The 16,272-nt window shown below is 55.7% G+C and overlaps 6 protein-coding genes across 6 annotated transcripts; 3 read left to right on the top strand and 3 right to left on the bottom strand.

Moving 5' to 3' along the window:
* Window positions 1–1,469: 1,469 nt before the first annotated feature.
* On the bottom strand, window positions 1,470–2,427 carry CFD1 (cytosolic Fe-S cluster assembly factor cfd1; the record flags this gene model as incomplete). Its single annotated transcript, XM_053178587.1, has 2 exons — window positions 1,470–2,336; window positions 2,395–2,427. 2 exons carry the CDS (start codon window positions 2,425–2,427, stop codon window positions 1,470–1,472), a joined length of 900 nt encoding a protein of 299 aa, XP_053037407.1.
* A 1,253-nt stretch (window positions 2,428–3,680) lies between these two features.
* Window positions 3,681–6,104, top strand: COL26b_005747 (uncharacterized protein; the record flags this gene model as incomplete). The annotated part of the gene is made up of 1 exon (XM_053178586.1): window positions 3,681–6,104. The coding sequence occupies one exon, from the start codon at window positions 3,681–3,683 to the stop codon at window positions 6,102–6,104; it is 2,424 nt and encodes an 807-aa protein (XP_053037406.1).
* A 1,038-nt stretch (window positions 6,105–7,142) lies between these two features.
* On the top strand, window positions 7,143–8,748 carry COL26b_005746 (uncharacterized protein; the record flags this gene model as incomplete). Its single annotated transcript, XM_053178585.1, has 2 exons — window positions 7,143–7,450; window positions 7,530–8,748. 2 exons carry the CDS (start codon window positions 7,143–7,145, stop codon window positions 8,746–8,748), a joined length of 1,527 nt encoding a protein of 508 aa, XP_053037405.1.
* Window positions 8,749–9,400: 652 nt separating this feature from the next.
* On the bottom strand, window positions 9,401–11,193 carry COL26b_005745 (uncharacterized protein; the record flags this gene model as incomplete). Its single annotated transcript, XM_053178584.1, has 4 exons — window positions 9,401–9,826; window positions 9,877–10,148; window positions 10,230–11,104; window positions 11,156–11,193. 4 exons carry the CDS (start codon window positions 11,191–11,193, stop codon window positions 9,401–9,403), a joined length of 1,611 nt encoding a protein of 536 aa, XP_053037404.1.
* A 2,737-nt stretch (window positions 11,194–13,930) lies between these two features.
* On the top strand, window positions 13,931–15,283 carry COL26b_005744 (uncharacterized protein; the record flags this gene model as incomplete). Its single annotated transcript, XM_053178583.1, has 1 exon — window positions 13,931–15,283. One exon carries the CDS (start codon window positions 13,931–13,933, stop codon window positions 15,281–15,283), a length of 1,353 nt encoding a protein of 450 aa, XP_053037403.1.
* Window positions 15,284–15,719: 436 nt separating this feature from the next.
* NOP10 (snoRNP complex protein) lies at window positions 15,720–15,967 on the bottom strand (the record flags this gene model as incomplete). Its single annotated transcript, XM_053178582.1, has 2 exons — window positions 15,720–15,730; window positions 15,793–15,967. The coding sequence occupies 2 exons, from the start codon at window positions 15,965–15,967 to the stop codon at window positions 15,720–15,722; spliced, it is 186 nt and encodes a 61-aa protein (XP_053037402.1).
* Window positions 15,968–16,272: the final 305 nt, after the last annotated feature.

Below are 16,272 nucleotides of genomic sequence, written 5' to 3'. Positions count from 1 at the left end.
TTGATGCGCTGGCACGATACGGGGGACAGGTGTCGAGGAGGAGTCTCGTGACGGCAGAGAGTGATGCGCCGGCGATGGCAAAAATTGAAGCTGAAGTGATCGAACTAGTCAGAGAGCAGCTCTCGACAGAACGAAACAAGGCGGACGGGTTTTCAAGTCGCACAACGTGTCTTGAGGGTGGAAGACAGGATCAAGCTCGAATTTTGAAGCTTCCAGCTAGATTCCGCGAGGTTGTTGTGGTTGTGGTTTTCTGTGGAGGCCGTGGAGGGGAACACAAAGTGGAAAAAAAAGTTGATTCTGCGCATCGGCGATTGGCGGTTCCCTGTCTTGAACACCCAGGTAAGGTTAGGTATTTCTAGGTACCCCTCCCCTAGCGTCCCGTCAGGCCAGTGTCCACCCTCGGCGGGCTGGGCGCGTTGTCGTCCCCCACCTAACCTGGAAAATTTCAGCCCAAACAGCCAAACAGCGACAGGGAACCTTATGAGGAGGTGTTTTTCATCTCATGTATCTGGTCGTTTCTTTCTGTTGACCAGCCCTTCCTCGCTGCATCTTGTTCCCGTTCAGTAGCTTCCGTCCGCATGTTCGCGCCAGATCATTGGTTTATGGGGGAGCTCTGCCCGGGAGAGAACGGGCAGCGGATAATATGCGTCTGCTCGTGAGGTACGGCCAATTGGCTTGTCTCGCGGAAGGGGGCGACTATGCCATGCAGGAGACGCGCCGTGAAGAATGGAGCGAGACGTCATTTTCGTCAGCTCCCCTGCTGTACTCTGTACCTTACCTCGTGGTCTGGGCTTGACACCGAGACACACTCATGCAATGGGAACAGAGGGGTCAGGGGAGTACATAATCTTCCTGGCGAGTAATTGTGTAAATAATCGATTGATATTGGGTTGAGTCTTGTTTAGTACACTGACTCTTGAACAACCGACGTAGTATTCTCCGTTGTTTCGCAAGGTAAGGTACACTTTCAATAATGCGGTGAGACCGCGAGTACTAATAAGGTACCCTCGGCGACTGAAGCCTGAGTTCGGCCGCTCCAGGGCAGGCCAATCCAATGTCAATCAGGCACCGTCGAGACGTTGGCGGGGCTTTTTCTGGGGAGAACGCCAGCCCGGCCAGGGATTCCGCCAATCTCAGCCACCCTCACATGTCCTGACTCCAAGCCTGCCCAATGCCATGCATCGTATTCTACGCTGCCCATCAGTTGTCGCCGACAATGCGTTGCATCGCCATGATCCGCAGCAGTCATGCTGCTGCAATTTGAGGGGAACTTGATGATGCGTCAACAGGGGACTCTTCCGGTTGTGCTGCTGCTGGCGTCTCTGCACAGCGCCTTCATCTTGTTGGAGTAGGCAGGGCGTGAAGGCTCTCTCAACCCAAGTCCCTCTGGACCATCGCCTGGACATTTGAGCCACCAAGTGCGCGGATGGCATCTGCTTGGTTGTGTGATGGATGCTTCTTCAACTCGTTCATGACTGGGCCTGACTTTCGACGGTCGTTGTCAACTTGGTCGTAATTTCCTTGAAGATACCTGAGAGTGAACAGTCCTGATATTTCTCAACGAGAGTATCGCCTGACTGCATATTGGACTGGCTGAGGTCCTGACCGTTGACTTGGGTACCTTGGGGGTACTGCGGTCTCTTGCCCGACTCGACAAGCTCACCAAACTGAGGATCGATGGGGACGGTTCCAAGGAAAGGCACCGAGAACTCCTGAGCCATGACCTCTCCGCCCCCAGAGCTGAAGATGTTGGTGCACTCGGAGCAGTGCGGGCAGACGAAGCCGCTCATGTTCTCGATGACGCCGAGCACTTTAAGGCCAGTCTTGACGCAAAAGTTGAGCTCCTTCTTGACGTCGGCGGTTGCGACGGCTTGAGGGGTTGTGACGACCACCGCGCCCGCCACCTGGCCAGGTCGAGCATCGCGCATGAGAGTCTCTGCGAGAGAAATGTGCTCGTCACTGGTGCCGGGAGGGGTGTCGATGAGGAGGTAGTCGGTCTCATCCCAGAGGACGTCCGAGAGGAATTGCCGGACCATGGCCGTCTTTTTGGGACCGCGCCAGACGACAGCGTCGCCGCGCCGAGGAAGAAGGAATCCGAGACTCATTGCACGGAACGGGCCGATGCCCTTTTCTTCGACGGCATCGTGGACGGGTACGGGAAGCCAGCCGCCGGGTGCCTGGGTGACCTTGGAGGCTTCAGTAGAAAGCATGCGCGGGATGGAAGGGCCTGTGAGGTCGACATCGAGAACGCCGACAGAGAAGCCCGCCAAAGAAAGCGATAGGGCGAGCTGAGTCGTGACGGACGACTTTCCGACGCCGCCTTTGCCCGACAAGACCTGCACAAGCCAGTCAGTGTACGATCGTCGCGAGGACAGTGGGATGGCGGGGTAGTACCAGCACAATATGCTTGACCTTGGAAAGCGACATGTTGGTTTGACGTTTCCGAGGGAGAGAAGAGTCGAATGTCTGGCACGGATGACGAGGTATTCCAATATTGTGTCTACACAGGAGGAAGCCAAGGTTGTTGAGATGTGAGGATGCAGACAAGTCAAGGGCGGCACATTTCAAATCAACGAAAGACGGCGAAGCTGCGATGTCCGTCCCCACCCTGCCTCTGCCGGCCAGGTCAATCAATCGGCGCCGTGGTTGGTAAGCACTGGTCAGTCAAAGACGGAATTCTGGCCAGTGGCTGGGTTGATCAGGGTTTGATTAGCCTCCGTTCAGATTGTCAGTGAGGCTGCTTTTGAACGGAATTTTGACACGTTCTAGAAGACTTCCATTCCAAAAGGAAGGTTTTTTTCGCCTCTCACATGCCGTCATCGGCGCTGGCCGTAGTGAATTAAAAGGTGTATGGACAGTGACTGCTCCCCTCCGTATCTAATCTTCTTATCCTGCTCCTCCGGCTGGCTAAACCTCGGCATCGAGCTCTCGATTTGTTTTGAGCGAGTAAACGGCTGGGCAGCCAACCAACGATACCACGTCGCGACCTGCATTTGGTCGGTGTACCTACTGCCGGGGCGTCTTGGCGATGATACTCGAGCTGTCCTCCTCGAAACAAAGGGGTGAAGTTGCAGGCAGCCAGAACCTGGGATTCGATAACGCACCTTGGAAAGCAAATAATTCTCCATGAGAGCTGAGAGTTGACAGTGACAGGCTTAGTCAACTCGCTTAGCTCAGCATCCTCCGGTGCTGAAGACAACGCTCAGGCCGGCCGCAGCCAGCCAAAATAGACGCTGCTGAAGCTCCCGAGGAACCGTGAGACAGCGCTGTTGTCTTGGACGTGGGTCCGGAGTCCCTGGACATGGGTAGTCCACTGGTCGCGGTCTGGGACATGCAGCCGTCCATTCCACGAGTGTCCTCGCTTGCCATCACAGTCCATTCCCTCCTGCGTTGCAGAAGCTCCTTTTTTCCATGTTCCACGCTGGTGCCGTCGCTGTTTCCTGACCGATTGAGACATTTGCGCCCCCCTCCAACGCCGCATCCGTCATCCCGTACGGATACCTAGGCTGATACCTCAGCCATTGCCACCAACCCCAGGAACCGACCTCTCGAGCTGCGCATCGCGAACCGTCGACCATGGCCATCTAATCTCGGACTCCGATCACCACAATCCGCCGATGCGCGAAGGCCTGATCCCTTCGATTGAGCATCGACAACAACATGAGCTGTAGTTCCACACTATGGACGATCCATGGGGCTCCCCGTGGGCAACTTCCGACAATCCCACCGCGCCGTCAACCAGTCCCTCCAAGACCATCCTCGAACCTCCGCCCGCCGCCTTCCTCTCCACCCCGAGCAATCTGACATTGCCTTCTGCCCAGTCACCATGGGGGCTAGACGACGATGCGTTTGGCGATTGGGCGTCTCCGGACCCCGCCAAAGCTTCGAACGCGTCGCCATGGGCTTGGGGCAACGAGCCTGCGCCAATTGAGCAGCTCACCCCCAGCTACGAGCCGAGGCCCCGTCGCAAGAGCAGCACTCCCAAATGGCCCTTGAGCCGCTCAGCTTCGCCAGGCCTGAGGGCACCAACTACACCAAATAGCCTATCGTCAGGCCGCTTCTCACCAGATCCATGGGCAAATGCTTCCTCCTTCACCAAAGACGACCCCGAGCCTTTGGCGCAACTGCCCCAGATACCCGATGTGCCGTCGACGGCACTTGACACTCCCACCATTGAGCTCGAACCAGATACCCCGAGACAAATAATACCTGAAAGTAATTCAACAAACGGACGCCCCATCTTCGACTTCCACCAAGACATACTCGAATCCATATCCAAGCCTCCCGACGACATCGCGGATATTCCCGTGAACGACTATCAACCTGCGCAGTTTGACGGGCCGTCACCTTCCTCAGCATCCGCATCATCTGGAGAAGAGGACGAAGTTGAAGATGACGACGACGACGAACCTCAAGATGTGCCACACGCCGACTCCCCCATAACTTCGATCGAAGACAACCCAATTGCCAAGAGCATACAGAGGAAAGCCTCGTCCAAGGTCCAGTCCTTGGTAGAGATGTACGATGGAATAGCCAAGAGGACAACCGTCACTCCCGAGCGGCAGCCTCCCCCCCGGCGAAGTGCCAGCAGAGATTTGAACGCAAGTACAGACGATGCCTCGATCCATGACTTGGATGACTCCATATCCTCGAACGACGACGAATCAAGACCGGTGCAAGCATCCTCCACTGAAGACGTTGAGAAGGATTCCGCCAAGACTCAAAGCGACGTTGCAAACGAATGGGAGGAGCTTCGAAAGCCAAAGGTTCCAGAGCACGATCCTTTCGTGGTCGACTTAAGCAATCTAGACGCCTTAGTACCTGAGTCTACCTCTCTACCAACACCAGAAGACCCGGGAGACGTGACGGACCGGATCATCACCGACAGTTTCACCGGCATATCAGAACGCAAGATGTGGTATCGGCTGTCGCGCCACGAATCCCTTCGCAAATTCAACGTTGGACACGATGAGAATTATGTCCGTATCACTTGGATGAACTCCACGATGCGAGATGAGACGATGAAGATTGTGCGCAGGTGGATGGAGGAAGACTCAATGGGAGGACGCGCTTTCCGGGGAGGTCTGGCTAGGAAAGCAGGCGGCAAGTTCTTTGGCTGGGACTCGACAACAGAGTCGACGCCAGTTGACTTGGATCGGGTGTTTGGACGCAAAGCAAAGCGGCAAGCTTCCGTGCATCGACCTACCCACTCTATTCATGCTCTGCCTTCTCTTTCGACGGCACCCATGGTTCCTGCGTCCAAGGAGAGCACGCCAGCTTCTGCTCAGGCCAAGGACAATTGGGGAGGACTGGCCTCGTTCGGCTGGAGCACTGCATCTGGTGATACAAAGGCAGGAGAAGAAGCAAAGGCACCTGAGCGCACTAACTTCGCGAAACCGCTTCCCCTCGGTTTCCGAGGCTTTGACAACACACCAAAGTCGCATGCCTCCTTGCCTGTCTTTGCGTCCACTAAGCCATTCGTGCCTGCGACTTCAACGGCCGATAAGCCGTCTGAAAAAGAGGCAGAGGATGAAGACGAGGACGATGAATGGGGCGACATGGTTTCTCCGACAACTGCAGAAGCAACAGACTCGACGTCTCTTCCCAAGACGAGTTGGGATTCGTTCTCGACGAACCCGCTACCCGATGCACTGCTGACCGCGCCCTCTGACGGCCCCTTGGCTTCCAACCCCAGACCCGAAAGTCTCGGCACCGGGAATAAGACAGCGGAGGAGAGCAAATCAGGAGTCAAGGATATTGGCAATGTAATCCGCCCCGCCCCCGCCTCCACACCAGCTGCACCAGCAGGCGCACCCCATAGCCAAGTCGGTTCGATTAAGCCGCCAGAGTCGACGTACGCCTTCAGACCGGCGTCAGTGAAGAAGCGACCACCGAACATCTCCATAGCGCCAAACTCGATCGACCCGCCAGCCCCATCTCACGATGGTAAAGCCGGCGTATCTGCGGGAGGGCTGCTGAACACGCCTCTAACATCGGGCCTAGGGACCCCGTCCACAGCTCAGCCGCGGAATAGTACCGACGATTCTGAGCTGGTGCAGCAGATTTTGCGGAATCTGCCTGACCTATCATACATGCTGAAATGACACTGGGGCATCTTGAGATTCTATACATAGAAAGAGAGCGACATCGGCCTTGCTTCACCGTAGAAGACGTGAGACACGGCGCCATTCATATTCTCGTTATTTTCACATCATTTAGCCATGCGACTCAGACTCAGCGCATCAGCTACGGAGTTTCTTGGGGCATTGGAAAACGGGCTTTAGCAAGTGGCTTGTTGATATATTCACGGCGTGTTTAGTATGCAATCTAAAAATATGGACCACTACTTCACCAACGATTACTGAACCTCTCCTATCTCCAAGGCCTCGTCAGGGAGGAAACACGACACGCAGTGACTGCAGACTGACACATGTCTAGGGGGCATATGACGTGCGGCCAAGCCGAGCTGCATGACGGAGCGAACCCACTTGAGGCGGTGGGATCGGTTGGAGAGACGGAAGAAAGACGACCTCGCGCCGTCTTCAAACGCCGTTGTAGGCCGAGTCGTGATCCCGATATTCATTGCCGTCTCGCCCGTACTTGCCGGGCTCAGTGCCGGGTGCGGGGGCGCGGGGGCTCCAAGGGGAGCGTCTTGGGGCATTTCGTGTTTAGACGTGGTCATTCCTTGGCCTCAGCACCGTCTTTCTCTTACACTAGAACGAGTTCGGAGGCGCCCAGAGGAGCCCAGGAGCCACAGAGAGGCGGCGGCTGGACAGACACCGGTTCTCCGCGCATCCCCGCAAGATCCACCCAGCAGGGTCCGAAGAAAGCTTAACGCATAGCGTCACGGCCGTCTCGGCGGTGCTAGTTTTAGCATTTTCCCCTTCATCCCTTCTATTTCAAAAAAGACTCATGTGAGAGGACCAAAACGACTACAAGAAGGCCCCGGCGCCCCAGTCTCGACACTTTTTGATTATTCCCGTAAACGTTGCTGATGTGTGGATGACCTGGTCTCAACTGGTTTATATCAGTCTCGCTTCTTCGCTTCCCCATCTTTTTTTATTTTATTTTTACAATATTTCTCTTCACACAATTCCTGATCCGAGAGAATTGAGACGCACTGAGAAAAGCAGACCCTCACGATGGCCCTCATCGAGCTTCTCATCTCGCCATGGGCACCGGCCCTGCTGGCTGCAGGCTTGGTGGCCTACTACCTATACCCGTACTTTGTCACGTACGCACATTTGCGTGGCATCCCCTCTCCCTTCCCGGCGCAGTTCACAAATTTCTGGTTGCTGTATATTGTCCGGCGCGGAGACAGATACGAGACGGTTGATAAGCTTCACAAGGAGCTGGGTCCTGTGGTGCGGATCCAGCCCAACCACGTGAGCATCGCGGACGACGATGCGATTAACATTATCTACGGACACGGAAATGGATTCCTGAAATCGTACGTATATGTGAACCTGAGCAAAGCAATACGCACCCGTATGCTTCCTCAGAAGAGACACTAGCTGACCCCGCACCAGCAACTTCTACGATGCCTTCGTCTCCATCCAGCGAGGCCTCTTCAACACCCGAGACCGCCATGAGCACTCCCGCAAGCGCAAGATTGTCTCGCACACCTTCTCTGTCAAATCCATCGGCCAGTTCGAGCCGTACATGCACGAGAACCTCGCGCTCTTCGTCAAGAAGTGGGACGAGCTGATTCAGAACAGCCCGGCCAAGCAGGGCGCCGTGCTCGACTGCCTCAAGTGGTTCAACTATCTGGCCTTTGACGTGATCGGCGACCTCGCCTTTGGTGCGCCGTTTGGTATGCTGGCAGCTGGTGCCGACATTGCCGAGGTCCGTGAATCACCAAACAGCCCGCCCATCTACGCCCCGGCCATTGAGATTCTCAACCGCCGTGGCGAGGTGTCTGCTACGCTGGGAATCTACCCCGAGATGAAGCCCTGGGCCAAGTACATTCCGGACCCGTTCTTCAGCCAAGGTCTCGAGGCCGTGCAGAACCTCGCCGGAATGGCCATTGCTCGCGTCAAGGCTCGTCTGGACAACCCTCCCGATGTCGACCGTCTGGATCTCCTTGCCCGCTTGATGGAGGGTCGCGACGACAAGGGACAGCCGCTTGGTAGAGAGGAGCTCACGGCCGAGGCCTTGACGCAGCTCATTGCAGGCAGCGACACGACGTCCAACTCATCATGCGCCCTGCTATTCCACGTTGCCAGAACCCCCGGTGTCATCGAGAAGCTCCAGGCCGAGCTGGACGCTGCGATTCCCGCTAGCGTTGATGTTCCTACCTACGAAATGGTGCGCGACTTGCCCTACCTGGGCATGGTGATCAACGAGACGCTCCGGTTCCACTCCACATCCGGTATCGGTCTGCCGCGCGAGATTCCCGCCGACTCCCAGGGCGTGTCGATCCGCGGCCACTTCTTCCCACCTGGCACCGTCCTCAGCGTGCCGTCGTACACGATGCACCACTCCAAGGAGATCTGGGGCCCCGACGCGGACGACTTCCGCCCGGAGAGATGGGAGTCTGTCACGACCAGGCAGAAGAACGCCTTCATTCCTTTCAGCCACGGTCCCCGCGCCTGTGTGGGCAGAAATGTTGCCGAGATGGAGATGAAGCTTATTGTGGCTACGTGGGCGAGGCGTTACCGCGTCGAATTGAAGCAAGACTACATGGATACCAAGGAGGGATTCTTGAGAAAGCCCTTGGAACTGAACATTAGCATTCACAGGCGGTAGAATAAGTATGGGTCTGGTGGATGTTGGCACAATGGCATGACGCTGCGTGTCTTTTTGAGATGTAGGTATACATTAAGACGTTACAGAGGAATGTATCCTATGAGTACTCTCATGAGTTTATTCAAAGCCTCTCCAATAATGCCCACACCCGGTTGTCATGGTTTTTCGCAAGTTGCATCCGGATTCATCAGACCATCTGCTTCATGGTCTGGCACGTTACCTTGCTATCTCCCAGCAAGGTTTGCAGCGTAATTTGAAGACCCTTATCATCTGAGATATGCCGCCGAAGCCTCCGTTATTGACTCAAGAAAGAGCGCGGCGGCACTTAAACTCCCGAGGGTTTCGGGTCCATCGCCGGTGGGATAATTGGTACGGAATAGACTAGCTGTACGTGTGTAGCACATCCTGCTTATCTGGCGGCTCGCCTTTAGCAAGCTGCTTGTGTACTTCATAAGAAAATACTTACACATGAATGATAGATCCCTGACTTTGCAATTTGACTCTTGTCATATCGTGCCGAGTACCAACCTCAAGGTTCGCGGCTGTCAGTTTCTGCCCCTTTGTCATCGGCAAGACGGCAATTTCGTTCCCGTTTCACCCGAGTTTACGAACTCATCGGGGCTTTTCGTCTGATTGTGAAGTATCCCCCGCTTCATTGAAAGTCCTGAAAGTCTCCTTGAGACCACTCGTTGGAGAACCAAGCAAGGGATTCTAGACCCATGGGCTCCATGTTAAAGTCAAGGCTGTCCAACGCGCCCTCGAAAGCGTTGTTGACCTCGAGTGAGCCAGGTCCAGCGGGCGGCGGCGCCGGCAACATCTCCTCGTCCGGCTTGTCCGACTCGACGACTTGAATGTCTTCCCAGGCACCGATGCCAAAAGGCCGATTGGTGAGCTCGTCGGCGGCGGGCGCACCGCTGTCCGGATCATCCACGAGCTGCACTTGCTTCGCCCGGCCCAGTCGCGATACGCGCTTCGGCCCGTTTCCGTTTCTCTCGTCATGCGGTTCTTCACTGACCAGTCGGCTAGGCGTGGCCTGTATTGAGAGACCGTGGTCCATGAGACGCTGTAGATCGGTTTGCTGGGGGAGAAGTCAGCGGTGAAGGGAACTAGTGTGATTGCAAGACTCACAATTGCGTTTGCTGCTGTTCCGGAACAACAACCCTTAGTGACGTCAAGACAGATCGAAGCCTTCTTCCGGAGGACGTCAGGGGTGAGACCATACTCCTCCGCGTTGAGATGGTAGATATAATATAGCATGCGGACACACTGATAAGCACAGACAGGCATATCCAAGTCTGCTACAGGGTAGTGGTCCAACTGCTTAATGGAGGTAAACATGTTGGACATCTCCAGGGCATGTTCGAAGCATTGCCGTTGACATTGGGCGCTAAAGTCGGGTCCTAGCCGTTCAGCGGCAGTGCGTGAAAGGGAGTCTCGCAGTCCTACGAGTCCTAATCGGTACAGATCGCAATGGCACTGACGCCACCAGATGTGAATCATGATGAACACGCAGAGTCGCGGCGAGTACGCTCGCAGCCGCAGGCTGTTATCGGACCACCGGAAAGATACGGGCAATCTTTCGGCGAACTCTGAGAGCTCCTTGGCAAATGCTTGCAGCTGATCACGCATGCGAGCCAGGTCATCGTCGTTGGAGCAGGCCGCCGCTCTTTTGGCAAACTTCAAGATCCGGCCGCGAACCCAGAGGATACGTACGTGAAGTGCGAGGCTGCCGATGTCGTCGTTCTCGGACTCGTCGGGCTGAGGAACCAAGCTTCGCATCGAAGGTGGTGCGAGATCAAACTCAAAGTCTCGCTCGTTGCATGGAAGCGGGATATGGATGAGCTCGGGAGACCACAAGGTGAGATCTCGGTATCCGCCGGCCATGCCCTGGTCGATCATGAACAACGCCCACATGAGGCGACGTCTTGATTCCTGAGCCAAGAAGCACAAGTCGCTGTTCTCGTGATTAAGACGCAGTGCCATGGCAAATCTCGCAGCGGTGGCGGCGAGTACAAAGGCGCTGGAGAAGCGCCGAGTCAAGATGCGGTATTTGATTATGAGGGCGAGTGTCTGAACCTTGATGGTTGAGGGGTTCTCCAAGCTTTTCAGAATCAATGCCTCGGATTCATCGACACACTTCTCACCATACTCTTTCGTGCCTGGCCCCAGGTCGGTGAGCATACTCGTGATGCCGATGAGAGCGAGCAGCAGTGGTCGGTCTAGACCACCGGCGTGGTGCCTTTGCATGAGTGAAGCACGATGTAGGAATGAGAGCATGGGGATGTGATGAACATGACGAAAGAAATTGTCGAGTGCTCGACTGATGAGCGACTCGAATTGGGGATCAGACGCCGAGCTGTGAATAGTTAGTAACAGCTATATTTCAATTGAATGAGAGCCAGCCTACAGTTCCTGGTTGAAAGTACTTGGGGTGTTGGAGGCCATGACTTCCGGCCCACCGGCATCGGAGTCGTGAGCGCCATCATCTCTAGACTGTGACCGACGCACCTGCTGCTCACGGGCAGCGGCAGCCGATGATGTCGTAGGTGATCTTACAACTTGGTCGACACGGGGAGCGTGATGGATGCTCAGGCGAGCTCGTTTGGATGCCCGGTAAACACACTCGATGCCCTGGTTACGACATCTTTGGCAGGCCGGGGTGTCGCCGCTGCACCGGGCCTTGCGGGAGTGACAGCTCTCACAAGCTTGACGTACGCGACGTCGGGGTAAGGGGAAGGATGGACCGGATGAGAGGCCATTGGGGTCCGAGTTGGGATCCTCGTAGGTGCAGTTGAAGCCGAGACGGTCGCAGTTGCTGCATACTTCGCGGCGGCCATCACAACGGACCTTTCGGGCTCGACAAGTGACGCATGTCGTTGTCGAGGACCGCTTGGTTGGCTTCGGAGACACGGACGAGGCTGATGCTGTCACGGCAGTGGCAGCACCGGGACCGGGACCGGCTGAGGCTGAGGCCGAGGGAGCAGACAGGTCGGACTGGATGTTGTTGGTGGTGGTCGCGGGTGCGGCTGTCGGTGGTCCGTCGGGTCGGAGGTGATGTCCCAGGTTGTCGTTGCTATTGTGATTGATGGTGTTTGGGATTTGGGGGTGATTGTTACTGTTGCCGCTGCTACTACCGAATAAGTCTGCCATTGTCCCAGACACGAGCGAATACGCGTGGGCGCGGCCTCGATTCCTGTCACCGGAACTCGGCGGCGTCTGCTGCAGACATGGAGAGGGATGAGGCTCGGTCTAAGGGCTCATGGATTTCCCATTCCGGGGAACAATCGGCGTGGGTCTCAACTCAGAACACGGCGACCTGTGTGTCCAGTCCTCTCTCTGCGCGCGCGCGCGTGTGTGTATGCGACTGAGTGTTTACTGTGAACGGTAGGTACAAACATGCAGGATAAATCCGGGGAACAACAAGGTAGCCGGTGGCTGTACGTGTAACAAAAGGTGATGGGAGGAGGTCTATCCGTAGCTAGAACAATTTTCTGCTCGGGGCAGGCAAGGCAATGGAGCAATGGCAAGGCAAGGCAAGGCAATGAGCAGCTGTGTACATACGCAGTACGGCAGGTGGAAGCAGGGAACGGAATGCAGGCACAAGTGAGTGACCGTTCTCTTCATCAACCATTACCCGCGGACGAAAGCAACAAATGGTAGGTAGCCGGGGCTCTTTCGGAGACACTCTAGGGGGGTGTCTGACGACGAAGTAGGTACTTCACAGTGGCCCCTTGTCCCCCCAACTCGGTTGCCCGAAAAACTCTCCGGGGAATGACGGGGTCCAGCTTCGTCAAGATTGCCCTGAAAATTGCCACCGACTGCAACGGACAGGGCAGCCAGTGAGACGGAGCTGGCTCCTAAACTACCTAGGTAACTTACATACCACGGTAAACCCAGAGTCTTCATTGTTCGGCATTGATAGCTACTTAGGTGGACAGATGAGGCTGTACAATTCATGTCATCTTAACGAAGCACACATCGCTCCTGACGGCAGCTTCGGAAAGCAAAAGCCCAACAGGTCCACTGAGAGCCACGTCAGGAATACCTTGATCAAGGAACTCACCTTACACCGTGTTGAATGGAGCATCATCCACCGCCAGATCCCCGGGTCGGCAGTCGGTCGTCACTGGACACCAGACACCAGAGACCGAAGAAGAAACAGCTGGATTAGAACACATAAATCACGTACCATTTGTAACGGATCACTTCAACGGTGCTTCATTCAAACTCGAGGCTCCGATGAGAGCACGGTCACGCGACACACAGACCCGGGAAGAGCGCAAAATATTCCACATTGTTCTGTCGCATGGCAGGCTGTCGGTCTGTTTGGCCGAGAGCCGACACCGAGAGCCGCAGAGGTGCCTGCATGAGCATCTTGATCTGACATGTGCCCGATTGCTTTTCATAGAACCGTTCTGTTCTTCTGAACGGTTTGAGGAGAGATGTGATACAGGCATATTGCGTGTTGAAAAGCATCCATCACTGACTCTGATTTGATCGCAAGCTTGAGATGCTCTGGCCAACAGATGCACCTCACAGACGAGTCAATTCCATTCAACACTGACCGACAGCCGACGTGTCTTTGGCATAGTTACAGTCACAAGCTTCATCGCAACCTTGGTTGGCGGGATCTTACTTTTCCGCAGCATTCAGGCGGATCAGCTAGCCGTCATTTGTCCATTGCCGGACTTGAGGAGACGCAGATCTTGGGGATGTCGTGATCGGTCTTTGCAGATGTTGAGCAATGCCTACGGCGCACGCGGCGGTAGCGTCGGCGTCTTCCTGCTGTCATGGTATTCCCTGTGACGTTCAAATTGATCTGCACCTGACCTGAGCGGCCATGTTGCAATCGCAATTTGGGTGCAGGGCGGTGAGGACCCGAGGTGAGCTAGAGTACGACCTGTTCACCGAGCAAGCGGTCTGAGGTGAGCGGTGAGGCCGGGGACCTGGTGTGACTGACCGACAGGTACGGGCGCAGCAGCACTGGCTTATCGAAAAAAATTACACCCCACCACAACCCCGCGATAGAGGAAATTTCCCGTACCTTTCAAAATCAATTCGCCGCCTCTCCTAATCATCGCCCGCGTTGCGACTGCATTTGAAGTGGCCCTGCAAGTTTTCGACTGTCGATAATATTTCCGGACTGCTTGGAGTAACTGGCGAAATATCCATTACCGCCAAAATGTCTATTGAAACGGCGCCCGCTCCAGCGGTCGCTAGCCCCGCGGCGACCCAAGAGCGCAAGCCCATCCACACCCTCGTCCTCGATACCGGTCCGTTGATCAAGAACGACCCTCCCGTGAGCACTCTTCTCGCCCGGGCCGACGAACTGTTCATGCTCCCTTCCATCATCGACGAGATTCGCGACGTCAACACCCGCACCCGCGTCCAGACTACCCTCATGCCCTTCGTCAAGCTGCGCAACCCGCGTCCCGACAGCATCAAGTTCGTTACCAACTTTGCGCGCCGCACTGGAGATCTCGAAGTTCTCAGCAGACCCGATTTGCACCTGCTTGCTCTTACCTACGAGCTCGATGTCGAGAAGAATGGTGGCGACTCTAGACTTCGCAAGGACCCCAATCAGCGCATCCCCAACACCCCAAAGTCAGCCACCAGCGATGCTGCCGAGGGTAAGCCTAACCAAGAGGTGTCCTCGGTCCAAGGCGAGACAGTCGAAGACGAGACTTCTACGGGGGTGAAGGGGAATGCAGACAGCACCGAGACTGAGGCGACCGCAAGCGACGAGGCAACGCAAGCTCCGCCTGCGATTGCGGATGCGACGGACATCACACAAGAGATGGAGAAACTGGAAGTTCAAGAGGACAAGCCCAACGAGGAGCAAGCGGCGGTCGAAGAGAGTACCGCCGAAGCAGTCGTCGCAAAGGAAGACGCATCGGACGACGAGGACGGCTGGATCACGCCGTCCAACGTCAAGAAGCACAAGGAGAAGGACAGCAAGAGGCTCCAACCGACGGAGCCGGCAGTCGACGTCAAGGTGGGCATTCTCACCTCTGACTATGCCATGCAGAACGTCGCCCTAAGAATTGGGCTCAACCTGCTGTCGCCTGCCATGTCGCGCATTACACAGCTCAAGACCTGGGTTCTGCGTTGCCACGGCTGCTTCCAGGTCTGTAAAAAGATGGACAAGCAGTTTTGCCCCAGCTGCGGACAAGCGACGCTCACGCGAACCTCGTGCACCACCGAGGAGGACGGCTCCTTCAAAATCCACCTGAAGCGCAACTTCCAGTGGAACAACAGAGGCAATGTCTTCAGCATTCCCAAGCCGGTCGCTGGAACCTCCAGCGGCAAGCTGGCGAAACATGCCGGCGGCAAGAACAATTGGGGTACCAACCTCATCTTTGCGGAGGACCAGAGGGAGTATGAGAAGGCTGTTGGTGAAAACCGTCGCGCCCGTCGCAGGGACCTCATGGACGAGGATTACCTACCAAGCATCCTGACGGGTGATCGTACGAGCAACAACGGAAAGGTGCGGTTGGGCCCTGGAAGAAACGTGAACGGGCGCAAGAAGAGGTAGACGGCATAGTCTGGCTGTGTGGCGGTCGACGAGATGTTTAAATGTTCTGCATGATACCATGATAGACCTCAAAAAGGATGGACGGATGGGTAAAGGGCACTCTTCATAGGACTGGGAAGACAAAATAAGGTTGAATTCTTAAATGCGTCGCTTCTGCTTGATATCGCAGAGCGGTCTGCCCCAAAACGGACCGTGTAACAGACTCCGGTTTCCCCATGAACACAAGCCTTCCCCCCCAACGCCTTTAGTTTTTATGTGCCAGAGCCATGGATCGGGGAGCACCCGCGAACCGTTATGCTCTTTCCCCACGCTGCGCAGTGCTGACGCTCTCTCCTGCCAGTCGAACAATCCGTCGCCGTCATGTGATGCTGGTCGGAACGGTTGTGTCTCGGCCGGGTATATGATGGTAAGATGCCGTTCGTTTGGTTTTAGGAAATTACTCGGTCTCTGTGGAGGGGTAATTAGTCACTGCAACCAATGGCCACGATGGGAAGAGATCATGTACTCACTCTGCTGGGTGAGAAGAAGGTTGAAGCGACGCTTGAGGGTGACGCGCTGGCGCGACCACTTGTCGTCGGGGGAGAAACGGGCAGGGTGCGCGGACTTGGTGACCTTGCCGTCGGCAACCTTCTTCAAGGTGTACAGACGGTTGCCCGCCTCGTCGAGAGTGTACATCAAATGCATCTTGAAGTCGGCGTTTAAACTGGCGTGAGTGTGGTGGTGGTTGTCGGCGGAAGAAGGTGGCCGGCGCAGGCTTTGGGTGGATGCTATGGAGGCCAAAGAACTTTTTTTCCCCCCTGCGATCTGAAAATTTCAGGCCACGTGACTCTCGGTCAGGATTCAACCGAAAGGACGAATTGGATATTCACCGAAATATGGGGTCACCGCCCGTTCTCCACTTTTGGTATCAGTGTCAACACTCCAGTGCCATCGTCTCATCCAGTGTTATTTCTTCATTTTCTTGGAGATATCTGTCTGTCTCACTTGTT

Source organism: Colletotrichum chrysophilum (genome assembly GCF_026319265.1).
Source record: "Colletotrichum chrysophilum strain AFK26 chromosome Unknown scaffold_40, whole genome shotgun sequence".
Taxonomy (NCBI): domain Eukaryota; kingdom Fungi; phylum Ascomycota; class Sordariomycetes; order Glomerellales; family Glomerellaceae; genus Colletotrichum; species Colletotrichum chrysophilum.
The sequence above is the reverse complement of the archived record's forward strand: the minus strand, read 5'-3'. Positions and strand labels throughout refer to the sequence as shown.